This window comes from Monodelphis domestica, chromosome 1, assembly GCF_027887165.1.
Source record: "Monodelphis domestica isolate mMonDom1 chromosome 1, mMonDom1.pri, whole genome shotgun sequence".
In the NCBI taxonomy this organism is placed as follows: Eukaryota; Metazoa; Chordata; class Mammalia; order Didelphimorphia; family Didelphidae; genus Monodelphis; species Monodelphis domestica.
In genome coordinates, this window is record NC_077227.1 from 183,587,309 (window position 1) to 183,608,970 (window position 21,662).

General features: G+C 35.9%; 1 protein-coding gene across 4 annotated transcripts in view; it reads right to left on the minus strand.

The window, feature by feature from the left end:
* FBN1 (fibrillin 1) overlaps positions 1 to 21,662 on the minus strand; it is a 319,830-nt gene that overhangs the window by 258,600 nt on the left and 39,568 nt on the right. For all 4 annotated transcript variants that reach the window (XM_056810161.1, XM_056810160.1, XM_056810162.1 and 1 more), the window contains exons 3-5: positions 16,284 to 16,366; positions 14,118 to 14,216; positions 236 to 331 (exon numbers count right to left, since the gene is read on the minus strand). In XM_056810161.1, coding sequence (XP_056666139.1) covers positions 236 to 331; positions 14,118 to 14,216; positions 16,284 to 16,366 — 278 coding nt within the window. The remainder of the gene's footprint in view (positions 1 to 235; positions 332 to 14,117; positions 14,217 to 16,283; positions 16,367 to 21,662) is intronic.

The window sequence follows — 21,662 nt, forward strand, 5'->3', positions numbered from 1 at the left end:
TGTCTTTTGACTTATTTATTGACTTTCCCAAGTTCATGCAGAAGGCCAGTGGCAAAGCTAGGAAAAGAATCCAAATTTTTCACCAGTACTCAAAAGTTTTTAGAAATACTTCCTAAATAACTAGACCTCATCTTATTGCCACCTCAAATAAATTTTATTAAACATACATGTCCAAATACTTAGAAATTAGATTCTTACAAAAGGAGTTTAATCACATAAATGTAAAGTTACTTACGTTGTCCACAATGCGTTCCTGTGTATCCTTTCTGGCACAAACAGTGGTCGTCACTACAGCTACCTCCATTCATACACCGGATGTTACAGTGTTGTACTTGGAAAAAAAAAAGAACATTAATTTTTCACAGCTCAGTTAAGCACTCTAGGCTAGTTATTAAAGATGTTCAGTAAGGAACTACTCAAGAAGGAAAGTGTTTCTGTCAGTATTCCCATTTTTGTGAAATGCAAAAGATTAAAGATACTAACCATAATTTACCAATGATTCATACTCCACCAATAAAGCATGGCTTTCACATTTCTAAGATATTTTAAATTTTTACTAAGTAATTAAGGTTCATTTTATCTGTTGAGAGCAGTTTTCTAGAGGGCACTGAATACTTAGAGACTAAAGAATACTTAGTAATTACATTCAGTCACAGAAAGGTATGAGTAGTCCCTCTGATACGCACTAAGTGATTTCCCTGCCTAATGAAGGTTAATTGGCCATGAATATGTCATTCCTGAAGCACAGATCATGAACAGTAACAAAAAAAAAAGTACATCTTGAACAGTCAGGAGGGCCAGGACTATTTTTTATGTACTGCCAGTTAAGTGGATCATGGAACGATATGATCCCAGTAGAATTATAATAGCAAATGATCTAAAGAGCAATGGAGAGATATAAGATAGGAATGAGTAAATATGCTGTAGCCTATCACTAATGATAACTTATATAAGATAACTGGTGGAAAAGATGATGTCTTGACTTGTGTGTGAATTGCATTTAAGTGGAGCAGAATTTCACAAAGTTGTCAGCCTCACTCTCTCTTCCAGAGTCATCAAAGTCCAGTGACAAGACAAAAAGTCAAAATGACAAGCTAGTAGTATTCTATACTATTAAGAATATAATCAGAAATAGAGGGAGACCAGACATCTAGCAAGTCTGATAAACAATAGATGGATGGTTCAGATGAAGGTTACAATGTGTTAGGCAGATCACAAAAACCAAAACAAAAGAAAGACAATCCCATAGATTGAGAATGCATGAATAGATTGTGATTTCAATAGTGGAGAGAATACTCACATTAATAAGATCATAGATCCATCAAAGTATTCATGTAAAAACCAGTTAAAAGCTTTAGATATAATTTAAAAATAATTTAACAATCAGATAAATTTTGAACAGAAATTCCAAAACACTTTGGAAAAATGAAAGAGGGATGGGAATATTCTTAATGAAAAGAGTGCTTGTTAATCTTAGGCTCAATAGGTCCTCCCTTTAAGATATTTCCTTATTCCAAACTTTATTTAGACTGAAGTATAACAGGCAGCACACTGGTCCCAGAGTCAGGAAAATCTGTTTTAAGATCCTACTTTGGCCACTTTCTTACTATGTGATCATCAGCAAGTCAATTAACTTTCCTGATGCTTAGTTTCTTTATTTGTGAAACGGAAGTATTATGTATAGTGCCCATCTTTCATTATTGTGATGATCAAAAAGGATAATACAAGTAAATTGCTTGCAAGCCTTAGAATACAACATAACTGTAGGTTATTTTAATCAACTGGATCAAACTCTCTGTTTTCTCCTCAATAAAGTGACAATAATATTTGTACTACCTACTCCCCACAAACTTGCTTTAAGGAAATTATACTTGTAGGACTATATACATTATAATTAATCTTTTATATCATTTTGTTATAAAGATTATTCATCCCCAAAATTCATTCAGCCCCAAAATTTATATCTTTAAGAGAAAAGATACAATTGGCTATATGTAAGCTTCATGTTATAAAGAACCGGAGTAAAAGGGCATTATAAAATATCATAAAAGAAAAAAACATGGGGGACAGTATAATACACTGGGAAGAATGATGAACTTGGGAGTTGCAGGATCTGAGTTTGAATTCTGGTGCTGCTATTTATTGTACTATCTATATTATATGACTTTGGGCAAATTACTTCTCCACAACAAGTAAAGACCCTTCCAAGTCTAGTTCTATGATCCTATGAAAGATCCCTGTTTCTTCCCAAAGTTCAAGCATAAATACCTTGGTTGGGGAATTAATCTTAGTACATTGAGCTAAAATCTGTTATCTCTGAAGCAATAATCTCAGAAAACCTTAATAGTATATAGATATATAAGAAATTCCCAGAAATGAAGTCTGAACAGGGTTAACATATCCTTGGTGGTATCATAATAGATGGGAGGTGGTCTGAAGCAATCTGGCCACTGAGAGGCATTTCACTTAACCATATAGACTCCTTTATCCCCAAGATTATCCCAATATGGGATAAATGCAAGCTTTTGCCACATTTGCCTCAGTTTCCTCATCTGCAAAATGAGCTGGAGAAGGAAATGGCAAACCTTTCAGTGTCTTTGCCAAGAAAACTCCAATGGGATCATGAAGAGTTGCACATGATTGAAAAGACTGAACAACATTTATCAATTATGATCTTGGAAAATTTGAGATTTTACCCACCGTCATGACACAAATCAATAATAACACTTTTTCAGTGCTATATTGGTGGTACAGTGGAAAGAACCAGGCCAGGAATCAAATAACCAGGATTCAAATCCTGATTTTGCTGCTTACTTTGCAACCTTGGATAAGTCATAACCTAACGGGGTTTCAGTTTCCTTATTTATAAAATAATATTGCCTCTGAAGTGGCTTCCAACTCTTAAAATCTATAATTCATTGATCCTGAGTGTTAGTTGGGGAGGTAACCTAAAAAAAGCAATGGACTCGGAGGTTTTATGCCTATGCACCAAGCTGTGGGTTATTAAAGAAAATACGGGAATAATTTGAAATAAGAAAGGCCTCAAAAGATTTACACCAAGAAGGAAGAATTCTATCCACACTCTGCATAGACACAGAACTTATGTGCACTCAACTCTCACATCTGGCCAGGTGCAAAGGGGCCTGGTGTTCTGCCAAACCTCTCAGAAACAGAAAAATGCCTAAACACATGCTGTTACTTTTCAATAGCACTGTAAATACCAAATCTCATGGTCTTTGTTTTTTTCAGTGTTTCTCCTTGATCTCTCAGCAGCATGTCACTACTGACCACCTTCTCCTCCAAGATATTCTCTATTCTCTGAGTTTTCTGACATTAATTCTTCCAGTTATCCCTTCGACTAGTCTGAATGCTTCTTCTCAGTATCTGTCCCTAGATATCATCTCTATCCCAAGCCATCCTCAAATGTGGGTATTCCCCAAGGCTCTGTCCTGGCCCCCTTTTTCTTCTCTTTCTTTATATTCTATCTTCATGACTTCTTCAGTTCCCTTGAGTTTAATTATCCCTGTGCAGATAGATTCACCACACATTTACATATCCAGCCTCAGACTGTCTCCTGAGCTCTACTCTCATATCATAAATTGCCTACCAGATATTTCTAACTAGATGTCCCAGAGACATCTCAAACTTAGCAAATCCAAACACAGAAATCATTTTTCCTAAAATTCACCCCTCTCCCAAACTTCCCTCTTTTGCCAAAAGGCACCACCATTCTTTTAATCTCCCAGAATTCTAAGTTTAAAATGATTCTTCACTCCTCACTTTTCCTAATCCCACATAACCAATCATAAGCTCATAAATATGGAACTGGAAGCAACTTTAGAGTTCATTCCCCCTTTCTTCCCCCACTATGTCTTGCATATGAGTTTTATAGATCAGGTCCAGAGAAGTCTAAAAGTTTGCCTAGGGTCACAGAGCTAGTAAGTACCTGAAGCAAACTTCGAACTGAGGTCTTTCTGTTTCAAAGTCCAACTCTCTATCCACTACTAATCAGCTGCCAAGTCTTCTTGTTTCTATCTCCATATTATCTCTCACATGTGACCCCTCATATCCACTCCCTGGGGCTCCACCTTAGTTCAAGCATTCATCACCTCTCAAGTGGAATATTTCCATGACCTCCTACTTAGTCTTCTACCTTAAGCTTCTCCCCACTATAGTCAGCCTACTCCATCCCTGCCAAAGTATTTTTCCTTCAGTAAAGATCTAAATCCATCACTCTCCTACTCACTCTAGTGTCTCCTTGTTGCCTCTAGGGGGAAAATTATCTATCTACCTACTTATCTAAATTCTATCCAGCTTTTAAAGCCCTTCACAACCTGGCCCCAACCTCTTCTTCCAGACTCATTATTCATTATGCATTATGCATTATTCTCCTTCCTACACATTATGAGCTAGCCAGATCTCTCTCTGTTCTTCAAACTTGGCATTCTGTCTCTCCACTGGCTGACCTTTCTGACTTGAATATACTCCTTCCGCACCTCTGCCTCATACAAACCCTCACTTCACTTTTTTCAAGACACAACTCAAGGAGCAGGTAGATGGCCCAGTGAAGAGTCAGCCAGGACTAGAGATGGGAGGTTCTGGGTTAATATCTGGCCTCAGATACTTCCTAGCTATGTGATCCTGGGCAAGTTATTTAACCCTAATCATCTAGCCCTTACTGCTCTCCTGACTTGGAACTGTTACTTAGTATTGCGTCTAATACATAAGGTACAGGTTTAAAAAAAAATAAAGATGCAACTCAAACTTTCCTCATCCCCAAACTACTATTGCCCTCTTGCCTGCTAACTTTGTATTTATTCTGTATATGCTTTTCCCCCCCTGCAATTCCTGGCACATGATAAAATAATATAATAATAAATTAGTAATAATCATAATAAATTCTTGAATAATTTACTGTAAGGGGACAGCTGAGTAGCTCGGTGGATTGAGAGCCAGGCCTAGAGACAGGAGGTCCTAGGTTCAAATCTGGCCTCAGACACTTCCCAGCTGTGTGACCCTGGGCAAGTCACTTGACCCCCATTGCCTACTCCTTACCACTATTCTGCCTTGGGGCCAAGACACTGTTGTACACAGTATTGACTCCAAGACGGAAGGTAAGGGTTTTTTAAAAAATGAATAATTTACTGTATATACATATAGATATGCTATCTCTATATAATGTAAGACCCTTGAGAAGCAAGGATTGCTTCGTTATTTTGTCTTTGTGTTCCCATACCTTTGCCCAATGTTTGGTATATTGTAGGTACTTAATAAATGCTTGTTGATTGATTGACAAAAAAAAAGTGTGGAAGCAGTGGTCAAGAAAAAGTTTATAAGCTTAAGAGAGAATATGTGAACATGTCTGCTGGCTCCTCATGGAAATGCACATTCCCTAGCATGGAAACAGTTGAGCAAATAACACAGAACTAACTAAAAAAAATTATCCATCATCTTAAACTCTGAAGACTACTTATTTAACTTGAAAAATAATCTGCTTATCATTCTATCTTAATTCCATTAACTAATGCCATTTTGATGTTGAAATCAAAGATTGTGATAAAAAACAGACTAAGAAATCTTGAGTTGTAGCCTGAGTGTGGACATGATCCAAAGCCATAATAGGAACAATTGAATAATTTTGTACCTCAGTTTCTCCATGCATAAAGTAAACTACCAATTCCTTTTTTCATAACATTGCTGTGGAGCTCAAACCCCTGGGAAAGTGATTTAAACATATTAAATTTAGGCCCTAAGATAACACAAAAATTCCTCAACCTAAAATACCTCTTAACTATGAAAATGTGTACAAGTATACAAGAGTAACGATTTGGTGGAAAGGTTGGACAATATCCTAAGTAGTTCAGGAAAAGGTGTATAGTTACTTTAAATTTGTAGTTAAACTTAGCTTCATACAATCTTAGAAAAACAGAGGGGATTAGGAAAAGCATAGGAAATGATATCATCTGTCAAGCAGCATAGGAACTTAAAACCACAAACTGATTTCAATTAAAGTAAGTCATGCCAAGAGCTAATTTCCATTCCCACATGAGCACCAAAGTCATTTAACTACTTTGAGATAAAAAGGCTAACAGTAGTTAAATAGTGATTTTTACATTATTTGTTCAAGTTGAAGACAGAATAGATTCATTCTCCTTTTCTTGAGAATAAGAGAGTTACCTTTAAATGTAATTCCAGTTTACCAGCAAAGTTTCCAGAATATTTTTTACTTCTTTTGTAGAAAAAATACTGCTTTATTCTCTTAAAAAAATATAACCACTCTCTAAGTCTTGTGTGACATGAAGTAACTATTATTCAAATGATCCATACAAATCAATGAACTCTGTCCTCTGGCATCATAGAGCAAGTTCGCCAATGGAGTATAGGATCTTAGTTACCCGCTTTGTTACATATACAATTGTAACTGGAGGTTTTGGACTGGCTTCAAGACTTGGAACTCTGAAAAGCCAATATTTCAATTTCAAGGTTTTCTCTTGTTTAATAAAGAGTGAGGTCTTTCTGCCTTTTCACGAGGGAGCAAAGAAGCTATACCAGGCAATAAAGTGGGCAACCAGGTTCCTAGCAGAAGTAGGAAATGGTTAAAAAGAATACATGTATGATTTGATTTCATTTTGGACACACTCCTGCAATTGATCCACACCCTAAATTTACACTGATTTGAACAAGAGTTCCAGATGCAGAGCAATTATAGAAGCAGGCCCTAAGTCTGTCGAAACAGCTGACCTAAAATTAATACTCTAAAACATGGGCTGAACTTGGATTCATATATAAGGATTCTATTTACTTCACTGGAACTTCCACATACTCCAAGTCAGAATACATCCCCTAACTCGACGCATGTTAAGGTTTTGCCAGAAACTAAAAATGCCAAGAAATTCAAAGTTAGCAATCAAAACTTCAGTATGTACAGTCTCCAACTTATAAATGTGTTGTGTTCCAAAAGTTCATTTGTAAGTCAGTTGTTTGAATTGCCTTAGGGGGTGGGGGACTGGGTGAGAAACAAGAAGGGTCTATGGCAATAAGGACAAAAGGAAGAATGGATGCTCTTAGGTAGGGCAATATCAGGAGGGAGGCTTTATTAAAACTAGTAATTGATGTCTTAAATGGTGTAAACCTTAAAATTTCTTAGACTTATAAATGTTGGAAATTTCACCATTGGGAAATTTCATACTTGAAAAATTTCCTATTGATAGTGGGTCTTGGCTATTGGAATGTGAACCCCATTGGCATGGGAGGTTCCTCCTCCTCCCTTCTTAAGATTACTTTAGGACAGAAACCTTTTGCTGAACAATGGAAAGGACTTTGACCTATGCTTAAGCATAGAACAGGAATTTCTTTGAGTCATGATTGATTTTAGAATTGATACAATGGAGATACTTGGAATGACAGAACCAGGTCTTGGAACTTCCAATCTCCACCCTACTCAGTCCTAACAGGATTTAGGAAGGGCTGCAGCATAGATCAAAATTTAATTATTCCAATCTCTACCCTACTCAGGGTAACAGGATTTAGGAAGGGCTGTAGCAAAAGATCAAGATTTAATTATTTGAGAATATGACCTCCAACAGACATGTGCAAAGCCACAGACCTCTGGGCGGTCCTGGGTTAAGCTAGAGCCACCATTGGCACAGGGAAAATGATGGACAGTGATTGGTAGATGTGAGAACTGAGGGGAGGGAACTTGGATGGTTTCCTTAAAGATAGAGGAGTCTGAGGACTGAAGGGGGGTTGGAGAGTTTTGGCTCTGAGTGGTTGGAGAGGTGCTCTGAGAAGCTTGCTCTGAAGGAAGCTGGAGGTGGAGGCCCCGGAGACTGTTTCTCCATTTTGGTCACTTGACCAGCTTCCTTCAGAGCAAGCTTCTCAGAGCACCTCTCCAACCACTCAGAATGGTCAATACATACAAGTGGCCAAAATAACAACAGTTTATTGTTGTTTAGTCATTTCAGTTGTGTCCAATCTTCATGACCCCATTTGGGGTTTTCTTAGCAAAGATATTGGAGTGATTTGCTATTTACCTTCTCCAATTCATTTTACAAATGTGGAAACTGAGGCAAACAGAGTTCAGTGAATTGATCAGGATCACATAGCTAGTAAGTATCTGAGGCCAGATTTGAATTCAGGAAGATGAGTCTTCCTGACCCCAGACTCCATATTCTATCCACTGTACCACTGAAGTAATCCATGAGAAACTAAGTCCAAAGTAAGTTAGCCTTCTCTGGAAAGTGCTTTAACAATATAATATCAAGGGTCTTTAAAATAATATAGTTCAGAGTACTGTCATCCAAATAGATTACAGATAGCAATTTGCACAACCCAAATGTAGTTCCGTGTTTACTTAGGAAGGTGGAAATCAATGCCACAAGAGAAAAAGAGTGCTCCAAAAAGAAAGAAAGAAAATTTCTTTAAGGATACTTCCTAATTAATCTAAAACTATTAAGTATATGGGAGACAGGGGATAAGTCTAAATCTGTGATTTCACTGGTCTATGGAACTCCTAGGTGAAGAAACTCCCTCACTTTCTCTACAACTAAATTAGAGAGTTGTCTTCAGAACTGAGAGTGATTTGTTTGGGGTCACATAGCCAGAATGTGTCAAAGGCACAACTGAAATTCAGGTCTTCCTGTCTTCAAGGCCAGATCTCCATCTACTCTGGCATGTTGCTACTCTTAATAAAATGCTTAAGGAGAACAAAGTTAGAAAGGAGTGGAATAACTAGGGGAAGAAGAGAAATGCCATTTGTGTGTTTGTCCTTCAAGAAAAGGCTTTCTTTGGGCTTGATCAAACCTGGAATAATTCTACAGACCTGAGACCTGCCATTAGCTTGGCAGGCAAAGAGCTGGCTAAAGTAACATTAGGAGCAATTTGCAAATAAGCATATGTGTTCCTGGCATGTTGAATTTAATGTAAGCCCTAGGAAAACCACAGACAGACACATTAAACAGCTAAACTAAGTTACTACATGGCTCCATTGAACACCTGAGATAACAATTCTCCAGAGGCAGAAGTCACTACAGGATAAAAATCATTTTCATTTGGACAAGACACTTTGGGGACCAAATGAAAGGAGATTAGTTCCAGATAGGATGACTTTGTATAAATGTTCTGTGCTATCTTAAAGTATTAAAAAAAAAAAACATAGGTGGAAAGGGTCCAGAGAAATGGACAATTTAAATGACCTTGAGGAGGAAAAGTCTTATTTATTCATGAGGATAGAATTTTAAAATGTGGACTCCCTAGCCTGCTTTCATCCAAGGCTGAGAAGGGGTTATACTACTCACTCCTTTCTGCCAATTTAAACCCCTCAGGCTCAGATAAAGACTGACCTCTTCTATAAAGCTTTTCCTGATTAACCCTAGCCCACAAGAAACTCCCTAAACTCCAGATTCCCTCTTAAATTTGCACCACACTATCTCCCACTTGCAAGTATAGAATTACGTTCCACTTGCCTCAAGGGTAGAAACCATATCTTCTACTCCTGTTTAAACCTCCACAGTTCCTGGCACAGTGTTGGGAATGGAGAAGTAGTCAAAGGTCTCATTGATTTAAATCCAATCAAATTGAAAGTGATGGAAATTTTTATAAAATGATGGAACATTAGGACAGGGTGAAAAGGTGCTTGGTAAAGTCCAGAATACTAAGAGGTATTCCTTGAAACCAAAAAAAGGTATTTAGTACTAATAAAAGGAAACATGATTTTATATAACTTATTGTGATATTTGTTTATCCTTCGGAGTTGGTAGAGTCTGAAAATATAAATAAATTCAATAAGAGTTTGGATGAATTCCTGGCTTTGGGAATCTAAATCTGACCTACAGACTATCCCAAATAAGTCTTCCTCCAATTCACAACTATCCGCCATGTACCAAGACCACTGGCTCCTTCTCTTCTTTTATTAATAACCTGCTTTCAAGTACCCATAAGTCCTTTTGCCTTGGCAGGCAAGTAAGCATGAGGCTTTCATTGAGAATCATTTTTTTGAGTATCAGTCTTTCACACACAAAAGCCTGCCACTTTTTACTGACTCACTGAGATTTACTTGGATCTTTTCCTAAAGTGAAGCATCATTGATATAAGAGGATACTATCGCCAGCTAAGAGATGGCTCCTATCTAAAGGCCTCTTAAGATCCCTCTTTGGACATCTGAATACCTTCTTTTCCCAAGTCTCTCTCACTTCTCAGAAGCCTCAAGGCTGTCGGCTAAAATTGGATCTGTTCTACAATGATATTTAAAACCATATCCATAGACCTCCCTGACTCTTGGGTTCTGCCACCCTTGATACTTGGAGGGATAACATGATTCCAGTAGTGCAGGTTCTCCTTTCATATAGACAGACCACACACAATCCACACATTTTTCATCTGATGCAACTATTAGCCATATTTTTCCATAAATCCTCTACAAAAGTTATACCTAGCATTGTGGAAATATTATTCTCTTGGATCTTAGAGAATACCAGCGTACCACCCAAGTTAGGTATCTGCTTTGTCTCACATTGTATTATGTGACTGGTTCTTTAAATAATAATCGAGATGATTTATTCAATACTATTTTTTTAAAGTTTTGTTTGTATCTTTTTGTTTTTGTATCACATCCATTTCCAGATACACTACTAATTCTCCTATACTCCTGAAGGAGCTTTCCTTGTAACAAAGAAACCAGTTAAATAAAAGCAACCTACAAAGGAATCAAGTCTAATATTCACAACATCTCTCATATCCTACCCTTTCCCTGGACTCACAGAGCTACCGTCTTAGTTCAGGCACCCATCACCTCTCACCTACATTATTGCAGCAGTCTCCTAATTGGCCTCCCAGCCTCAATCTCTCACCACTCCAGTCCATCTTACATACGGCTGCCAAAGTAATATTCCTTAAGCACAGGGCAGACCATGTGATTCCCTTCCTCAAACAACTCCAGTGGCTTCCTATCGTGTTGAGAATAAAATATAAAATCTGCTTAGTTTTTCAAGCTCTGAACATCCTAACCCCAATCTATCTTTACAATTTCTTGGGCATAGTTTTCCCTCCCCAATTCTGCAACCTAGCTAACCTAGCCTTTTCTCCCTTCTTCATTAATGACACTGCATCCTGTCTCCATGCATCAAATGCATCTCCATTCATTCATCCCCCATACCTTTCATCTTATACTGTCTATATTTGTATATGTACTTCTTGTCTTCCCCAATTAAAATGGGAGCTCAATGGGAGTGGAGATGATCTCATTCTTTGTACTTATATCCCCAATACCTAGTACAATGCCTGACACAGAGTAGGACTTTAACAAAAAGTATTGATTGATTGATTTCATGCTACTTGCACAGATTGATTTCATGCTACTTGCACAGAATATCATTAGTACTGAGGTACAGCATGTTTGTGCTATTTCGGGATTTCTTTGATTTTCTCTAATTTTTCATTTCCTTGACATAGTTTTGGTTTATTATACCCTGGTACAATGAATTATGAGGAAAATATTAAGTATTAAAAGAAGGCTATCTTTTTAAACAGTGGATAATGAATCTGCTCAACTCAGCGTATATTATTCATAAATATTATATGTAGTACAATAAACTGGAGAATCCAATCCTTCAGATGGAATTCTCCTTTGATTTATAATTGATTATAACTAGTCTCTAACTTGTTAATATGTCTGTGTTAAGGCAGCTGGGTAGCACAGCTCATAGTGTTGGATTTAAAATCAGAATGACCTCAGTTCAAATCCTGCCTCAGACCCTTATTGGCTATTTTGCCCTGGGCAAGTCACTTAAGCTAGATCTTCCTCAACTGTAAAATAAGTATTTTAAGGGTGCCAATTCACAAGTTTGTTGTAAGGATCAAACGATATAACAAATTTAGAAATGCTAACAATTTCATTATTTTAATTAAGCACAATTAACATGAAGTCCTAACCAGAAGAGGTGATGTCTACCTATGAAGAACACATGATCTCTACAAATTTATGTCACTAAATTTTTTTTGAAACTATGCTTTAAAGGGAGAATACATTCCCACAGGAACAATAAGTAGGGACTGTATTCATCACTAATACCTTGGCATCAAAGAAATTATGGCCATAGCCAACTTATCAAAAAGCAAAGGAATCATTTAATGACACATAAAAAGCAAACTTCATGTTTACTACATATAAAAATTATATTATAGCTCCAAGGCCTACAAAATAAACATAAATATACTATGTTAACTGACTATATTTTTATGAGACTTTTATACAACACATTGATATAATTGTATGAATCATAACTGACCTTTTTTCTTAAACTCTTACCTTTCATCTTGGAATCAAATGCTCTGTATTTGATTCTAAGGCAGAAGAGTAGTAAGGGCTAAGCAATGGGTGTTAGGTGATTTGCCCAGGGTCACACAGGAAATATCTGAGGCCACATTTGAATGCAGGACCTCCTGTATCTAGGCCTGCCTCTCAATCTACTAAGCCACCTAGCTGCTCCCATGATCTTTCTAAAATGAACATGTCAACCACATACACTGTGCATTTAATAGGATTTAACTATCAATTTCTTTACCTTCTTAGTAGTTAGAAGAAATTAAAGTACAATTTGAATATCCCAAGTCTCTTTTTTTTAAAAAATGTATTGAATTTATATCTTGTACACATTAAATATCTAATAAATATTTGTTGAATGAATAAAGACCTTTTTCTCTTAATAAATTTTCTCATAGCAAAAAAATTCAAACTCATTCCACTGATATTCAGAGAAATTCCAGGTCAGAATCATTCTTTTTTTTCAATTTTCCTATAAAAAGTAAGAAGAATTGAAATTCAATGCCATTCAAATAGCAATGGAAAAGGGTATGAGTAAGCTGCAACATATTATTAGAGAACCAGAAAGTAGATGTATAAAGGTATCCTATCAGAGAGATATATAACTGGGAAAAGGGGGGCTTAATAATGAAGTATGAGGTTGATATCAATCTACATTTTCCTACATGAATATCTATACAATGTTGGGACTTTTCAAGGAGTGATTAGAAAACTGTGTACCACCTGTTTTTATATGACCCTCAAACTGTGTACCACCCGTTTTTATATGACCCTCAATGTAAAAATGACTTTTACATTTTAAAATAAATTTTTATTCTAGTTAGAAATGTAAAAGCTGTTCTTAGCTAGATGGTATAATAAATCCAGTAGGGAGAGGGAGGTTGGATGGGGCACGATTTGACCCTCAGGTTATAATCTGCCAAATCCATGCCCTCCTCTCACATAAGAGTTGAGTGGACTCCTGTGGAGGATTTAAGGGAAGACAACATGGAGAAAGAGTCACATAAAATAAGAAAGTGTGGATTAATATCCACCACATCTGTGAAATCACACACTCACCAAGAAATCTAACATAATTTGAAAGAATCAATTTAGACTTTAGCTATGATAGTTTGGAGAAGAATTTCATTACCTTTTCCTATCTTTTCTTTCTGATTCAAATAACATCAAGAGTTATTTGAAAAAGAGGGAAAAGGTCACTAAAAAACAACCCATGGGGTGAGTGTTCTAGAGAAAAAAGGCAATTATAATCCTTTCCTTACTGTTGGCAATTCTACAGCTATAAGCTTTTTTCTTTTCCTAGCATTAGCTAGAAAATCATCTCCCACTCCATTGCCCATCACCCTGCTTTGGGGAAGCCTTAGAGAAGATACACATCATGTTGGTGTTCATTTGGAACCAAAAATTGCATGGAGGGACAAAAGTAAAAAAGCTGTATTATCTAATACTTCCCTGCAAATTACCTCAGAAATTGCCTGAATTATCCCCTATTTTATATTCCTACTATGAATTGGAGTCTTTATTGTCTTTAAATTCATTTTATTATTTTTAAATAATTTGATCTGGAACCTCAACCTCCCAGTGGGGAATGCTTTATACATTTATGCCAAAAAGTGTGGGGCAGGGCAGATAAAAAAAGCAGTTCCAAGTGTATAGAAAAACAGAAAAACTGACTGTTCAAATAAGAGAAAAAATAAAGCAGGCAGACAAAAAGCCAAAGGGTAATATGGAAGCTAAGCCACATAAAGGAATTATTATATCATTTTATATCCTATCCTATCATATGCATAATACTCACTTGATCTGGAGCCACAGGAAGGAGATATCTGTCCAGTTGGGCAAGTACACATGTTTGGCCTTGAACAAAATCCATCTCCACAGGAATGCCGACAGATTGCTACAAATAGAGCCAATGGTTCATTAGTAAATTAACTTAAATCTATGGAGCCATAAGAATATAGTGCAAAACAACACCCAGACAATTTTTAGAAGACCTTGTTGTTTAACTGACTCTGTCACTTTCTAGTTATATGACTTTGAACAAGTCCCAATCCTTTGGAACCTCGAATTCCTCAAGAGAGTTGGTCAAAATAATCTCTAAGGTTCTCTCCAGAACACCATTACTTTTCACTACACCATAGTTTCTCTCCTCAGCTCCCTTAGCAATGATGGAGAGTGTTGCAATAGACTATGGAAAGATTGAGCCTAGGGATAGACAGGGATGGAGAGCAAACTGCTCACCATGTAAAAATAAACTATTTTTTAACTCCCAATAGATTTTTTTAGTCCATTATTGTTCCTGTGACATAAACCATGTGCTTGTGTCTTAAATGAAAAAATTTACCTTCAAAATGAGCAATACAAAGCAAGATCAACTTCATCATTGTATTATAATATATCTGCTACAAGAATGATCCTCCCCATAAAATCGCAAAGTAGTTTGGTAGGAAGAAGCTTAGGGAAGATGAGCCTCAAATAACATTCTCAATGGAAAATATATAAAAATTTGAGAGGCATATAGTAGATTTTAAAAATTATGATGGTTGCATAATTACAATATAACAATTAAAACAACTGATCATAGACATGTCTAAAATACTTTTTAAAAACTTTTTAAACACATTAAAGCATAAATACTATGCATATTATTAGTCTCCTATTAACAATATGCAAAACTATTTTGCATACTGAAATTGGTTCAATTTTATCAAATTACAAAAAATTACTTTCTAGATAATCAGGAACAATGAGAAGTACTCAACTCTTTCAGAGTTCCAGGGAAACAATTATCAAGATATTTTCTATTGTAAATCAATGTTTTGCTCTAAACATTTAACACTAATGTTTATTGTCGAGGGATTTGAACTTTTGGGGGTCATGGACCTCTTTGTAAGTTGGGTGAAGCCTACTGATCCCATTTCAGAATGTTTTAAAATAACTGAAGGAAATCCTAAATTTTAGTTAGAGTTTAGTGAAGATAAAGATGTATTATTTTGCCATCAAAATTCACAGATCCTCTCAATCTATACATGGGATCCTGTAGGGCTTTATGGACCCTAGATTAAGAACTCTTGAACTAGATAAAGTCTTAGCTACCTTCTAGCCCTAAAATTCCATGAATCATAACTATAGCTTTCTTTTTTTAAAAAAAGCCATTTTGGAAAAAAGAATTATGGCCAACTTGGAACTATTCCATAGCTATTCAATCAGAGGAGTCCTTAGCCCTATTGGTGTTGTCCCTCATTCTTCCCACGATATATGTTGGACTACTGTTTATTTTTGCTATTTTAATGGGTTTCTGCTCCCCTAAACTCTGTGAGCAATCATATAGTTATACCATAAAAGTATGAACAGGAAAGGAAAATTCAAGAAGGATTCTAAAAGGAGCAATAATGATGTTTTTCCCCTAAAAAATTCCTTCAATCAATTTTTGCTAGTATGCAAAGTATATGTAACTATTATGCAAATAATCTCAGGTGTCTTCTTATTCCCTTTATGCCTCCTGGAAAAAATCTAAAAGTAAAGACAAAATTAAATTATACAATAGAACAGATCTAAACATGTGTGTGTGTGTGTGTGTATTGTGTGAGAGAGAGAAAGAGGGGGGGGGAGAGAGAAGTGGGCTTCTCTGGCAGTGTGATGAAACTTACAGACTTCTCAGAATAATGTTTTTAAATGCACAAAATACAAAACATAGCATTAGATTACAAAGGAAGATAATTACACTGTAATCTTGTTATCAATATATTTTTAAAAACAAGTTAATGACCTCCAGGTTAAGAACTCCTATTAGAGGTTAGAAAGTATGAATACATTTCCTAAATTATAATCAAATTCTATCTATTGAAGATTTGCAGTCAATACATTAATACTAAACAGTTGAATTATACCAAATACTAGAAACAATGCATCTCAAAACAATAACACCTGGAAAACTGGAATTAAAATTCTGATAGAAACTTACGGACAATGCATTGATTTCCACCAGGTAAAGTTTTCCATCCAGGGCAACAGTAAGCATTGTAACGTGATCCACACACATTTGGTCTAAAACAAAAAAACACATAAATTTCATACTTTCATTGAGGGAAAAAAATATGATTAACAAACTAAATGAGAAAATCATTTTGCTATAGGATACAGGAAACAAATTTGGGGAAATAGGTCCTGCTTTGGTCCTTTGGGGTACTTTAATGATCCTTTTGGAAGTACTCTTGCAGTGATGATTAATATGAACTATGCATGCAAACTGTCAATAAAATGAAAATAAGAAAAGTAATATGAAGTATGTGAAATTATATCAGCATGTGAGGAATTCATATAGTAGAGCCATATGAACCTAATTTAAGAAATATACTACCTCTATCTATAGGGAAGGGAACTTATACTTAAGATTTCAAATGTCTGTTCTTTGAAGTTTGGTGTACTGTTTTGTTTTGTTTTTCCTATGATCCAGCCTACCTCTAAAATGTTACAACATTTCTTACTTTTACAGAAATACAGGAATGCAAACTATGGCATTAGTCAGTAAAATAAAAGCCAAAACATGTAAATATTTCTTCAGCAAAGGTTTGGAAAGGTAGTTGTTACAGGCTTTCAGGGAAAACAACAGAAGTATGAAGTCAATATCACTTAGGGATATTTTTGCCCACTAACAATTCAGACAGGTTTCTTGGGGACATGGCCTTAGTTCACAGTCTACGAGGAAGAAATCCAAATGCTTTCTTTTCAAAAGTTTATGGAAATAAATGGTTACAAAATAGTTGTATCTAAACTGGAAAGAGAAGTTTTTATATATATTTATATGGATGTAGATACAGATATAGATCACATATACACAATAGGAAATATCCATTTTATTGAGCCACATCCTGAGGTCCCAAATATTGACTTTGGTTGAAAAAGTTCAGGGGATGATTTAGATGGCCAGAATTTTTTAGCAATTATTCCCACCAGCCAGGATTATTCCCAGGCTGGCTGGTGGAAACACTTAGAAAAATTCTAGATGAGAGAAGACAAACATTTTTAAACTAGTTGCAGAGATAAAATCCACTTTGGGTAAAGAAGCACCCACACAAATATTTTGTTTTTTAATGGTTTCTTACTGAAACAAACATTTGGCAATGTAGTTACAGAACATGTATATAAATTCACATACCCTTCTATGAATCATATTCTCTGATTTGGGGTGGATATCTTTGGTCTCACAAAAGCTTAAATCTACCCACTTAAAACTTCTGCCAGCTCAAATATTAAAGAGAGTAGTAAATTCCTCATGGACAGACATATACATTTATTTAAACTTCTCTTATACTCCATAGCTCTTAAACCAATGTGCTAGATGCAATAAATAATTGGTTTGCATATCATATTAGAAAGGGAAGATGGAAGAGACAGCCAACAAGGACTCAATCTCCATTGAGGTTCTCCCAATCTACAGAACCAATTCAGGCCAAAACTAATCTCCATAGCAGTTGGGTGCCCATGAATAGGGAAAATCCACAAGGCCCAAACCAAAATCCAATCCAAAACTACAAATTGGAAAGGCTAGGGCTATAGGAGATGAATTGATGCTTCCCTAAGTAAGGTTCATTGCCATAGATAATTTGGATAGGGTTGATCTATTCTTTTTTTTTAATTAAATTTTATTTTTTCCTCAATTACATTACTAATTTAAGTGAGTAGGTTTAAGCTCTAGAGCTTGTGAGACAATTTTTAAACTTCATTTGTTTTAAAATCTGAGCCAAAATCTCCCCTCCTTTCCCCCCTCTCTTAAATAGCAAGCAATCTGATATAGATTTTACTTATGCTATAGTGTGTAAAACATCTTTCCATAGTAATCATCTTGTGAATGAGAACTTGAACAAAGGAAGAGTGAAGAAATAAAGTGAAATACAATATATCTCAGTCTGCATTTGGACTCCATCAGTTCTTTCTCTGGAGGTGTCTGGCATTTTTCATCATCGAGCATTATCTTGGATCACCATAATTACTAAGAATAGCTAAGTCATACATAAATATTCATATAATATTGCTGTTACTATGTACAATGTGCTGGTTCTGCTGACTTCACATTGCATCAGTTCATGTGAAAGTCTAGGACATGCATCTCTTATTTCTATAGTCTATAAATATTTCTTCCTGACTATATATAACATTGATTATTGATTGATAGATGCTTAATAAATGTTACTGACATATTAATTCTAATTAATCTGGATTATACAATGGCTGATTTACTTCCACCAATACATATCAATTTTAGAAGATAAATCCTAAAGGAGGCAGCTGGGTGGCACAGTGGACTGAAATCCAGGCCCAGAGATGGGAATTCCTGGCTTCAAATCTAGCTTCAGACACTTTCTAGCTGTATGATCCTAGGCAAGTCACTTAACCCCCATTGCCTAGCCCTTACCACTCTTCTGTCTTGGAACCAAAATGGAATATTAGTTCTAAGACAGAAAGTAAGGGTTTTAAGAAAAAGATAAATCCTAAATCTGTGTTGGTGAACCTATGGCACACATGCTGGAAGGAGCTGTTTCCTTCCCCCTCTCCACATGTGTCTGAGGACAGTTCTCCCATCACCTGCCCCTCTGCCTAGCAACCCAATGGGAGCACTTCCTCCCTCCCCTCTCTGGGGTAAGGCAGGAAGCTCACATGCAGTGCAAGGGGTACAGTTTGGGCACTCAATCTCTAAAAGGTTCACCATCACTGACCAAGAGTATAACCTGAAGCACAAAGAATTCACAGAGTCAGTAAGTGTGAAAGATGGAGTTTAAACTCTAGAATTCTATCTCTACCACATCACACTGACTCTCCTATGGCACATAGTTTTTTTTAAAAGTTCTATCAATTCTACTGTCCTCGTATCCTGTTATAATTCATTTGAATTTTTGAATTTTTTAAAACTGCTTGTAGAAAAAGCACAAAGTTTTCCTTCAGCCACTGTCTCATCACAGTCTAAATGCTTCTTGGCTTTGGGAATGGGGAGGGAAAATGGGACGGAAGTAAAATGAATCATATAAACATGGAAAATATTTTTTAAATAAAAATTTTAAAATAATACATAGACATGCATTTTAAAATAAATGATTTTAACTTTTTTCAAAAGTCTAAAGTTGTCTTATTTTCTCCCTATTGACTTCAAAATAAGTTAGATTTAAACAAAGATAAAAGCAGATGGGAAAGATGGCCCTAAATTAATAATGTACATGTACAATATTCTAACATGTACAATAAGTTAAATGAAATGAGCTAACTTCAGAAAATGCATATTTTATCAACCTATGCCATCACCTTCTTGTTGTTGCTTCATATGCCCAATTCATTTTATTTTGAAATTCCCTAAGTTGTTGAAACTCCAGGTTTTTATTTGTTGTCTCTAAAAGTTCTGAGTTTTTAGTTTATGGCAATATATTTTCAGTCTGAAGATCCAATTTTAGTTGTTTTAGCTACATATTTTAGCAACTCTAACAACATTTTTTTAATGTTGTTGCTCTTGGGTCCTTATCAGTCCCAAGCCCTGATCCCACATTTTGTCCAATGCCAAGTAATAGAAAGATGCAAGATTTCCCTTCTGCTGTTGAGTATACAAAAAGGCAGTATAATGGAATTTACTGAAACAAGCTGGGTGGTATTGGTAGTACTTATTCAGAAAAATAACTACAATTATAAAAAATAAACTGATAGCCTCATTTTTATTATAAATACTAAAACTCAGAAAATACTTGAAGAAGTATTAGCTTTTTTTTACCTTACGAAAGACTACATTCTTTGGCCAAAGGATAAAGCACATGTTATATTGACAAACAAGAAATATATACCTGGTTGGCCAAAACAGCCCTAATCATCATGACTGCTGATACCATAAATGCATGCATGTGTACAGGGTGTCCCAAAAGTCTTTGTACAGTTGTAAGCCTAAATAGTTTTTGCATCTTCATACAGAGTAGAGGCTTAAATAATTAATGGCACAGGATATATAAACCTTAATAGATTAAAACTGAACTAAGATGTTTGGGTCTCCTCAGATAATTCTTTAAATGTTTCAAAGTGCTTTCCATACATTATCTCACGTGAGCCTGACAAGCATCCCTGGAAATGGGTACTAAAGTTATTATCCCATTTTACAGGCAAGGAAGCTGAAGCTCAGAATAGTTAAGTGACTTATTCATGGTAGCATAGCTAGAAATCACCATGTTGGTGGGGTCATTAGGTATCACAGTGGATACAGCACCAGACCTAGTCAGGAGGGCCTGGGTTCAAATCTAGCCTCAGACAATTCCTAGCTCTGTGACCCTAAGCAAGTCACTTAACCCTCCTTACTACCTATTACCACTCTTCTGCCTTAGAATCAATATTTAGTATTGAGCAGTAATAAATATTTATAATTCTAAAAAAGAAGGTAAGGATTAAAAAAAAAAAGAAAGAAATCACGGAGATCTGAACCCAAGTGTTCCTGTGATTCTATCAACATTTGTTGTTCAGTCATTTCCGCTATGTCCAACTTTTAGTGACCCCATTTGAAGTTTTCTTGTCAGAGATACTGAAGTGGTTTGTTTGCCATTTCCTTCTCCAATTCATTTTACAGATAAGGAAACTGAGGCAAACATTGCTAAGTGACTTGGCCAGGGCCTCACAGCTAGTAAGTGCCAAATTAATGCATATCTCCTTCTGTTCCTTACTTGTTCTCCTCAACCACTTAATCTAACATGCATGTCACAGAGTTCCAATTAGCAACAACTTTTTAAAATAAAAAAGCTTAAGCTCAAACTTAAAAAGAAGAAAAAATGCTTTCAGGGAAACATACTATTACTTGATCTAAAATTCTTTTTGAGGTAATGGTAACAGTGAGAAATGGTCACTTCAGGTCACAGAATATCTAAACCTGGATCAAAAAGAAGTTCTAATTATATTTTCACCTGAACCATTAGATTAACTATGATAGGGGGAGGGAAAGATGGAAAATGTGTTTCTACTCCATCTCACCACTTCAACATGTAAAAATATAACTAAAGTAATCATCTATAATTTCTTTTTACCAGTTACTTATAATACTGTACTTTGCAACAACCCCAACTCTAATCATCCAGGGAGATGGGTCAACCTCAGCAGGCTTGGGGTTTGGATCAAGTTCACACACAGCTCTCAAAGATGAGACTGACTGCCTAAAATGGATTTGAATTGACCAAACAGCTGGGGTCTACAAAATCACTGTGAAAATGGAACATTTTATCATATGTGCTGCTTATAACCCCAGATAATGAAGTCTGGGGACTAGAGAATTTCAATATGTGGAGTTCATCACTGAAATTGCCATACCTTGGGACCAAAATCAAATGCT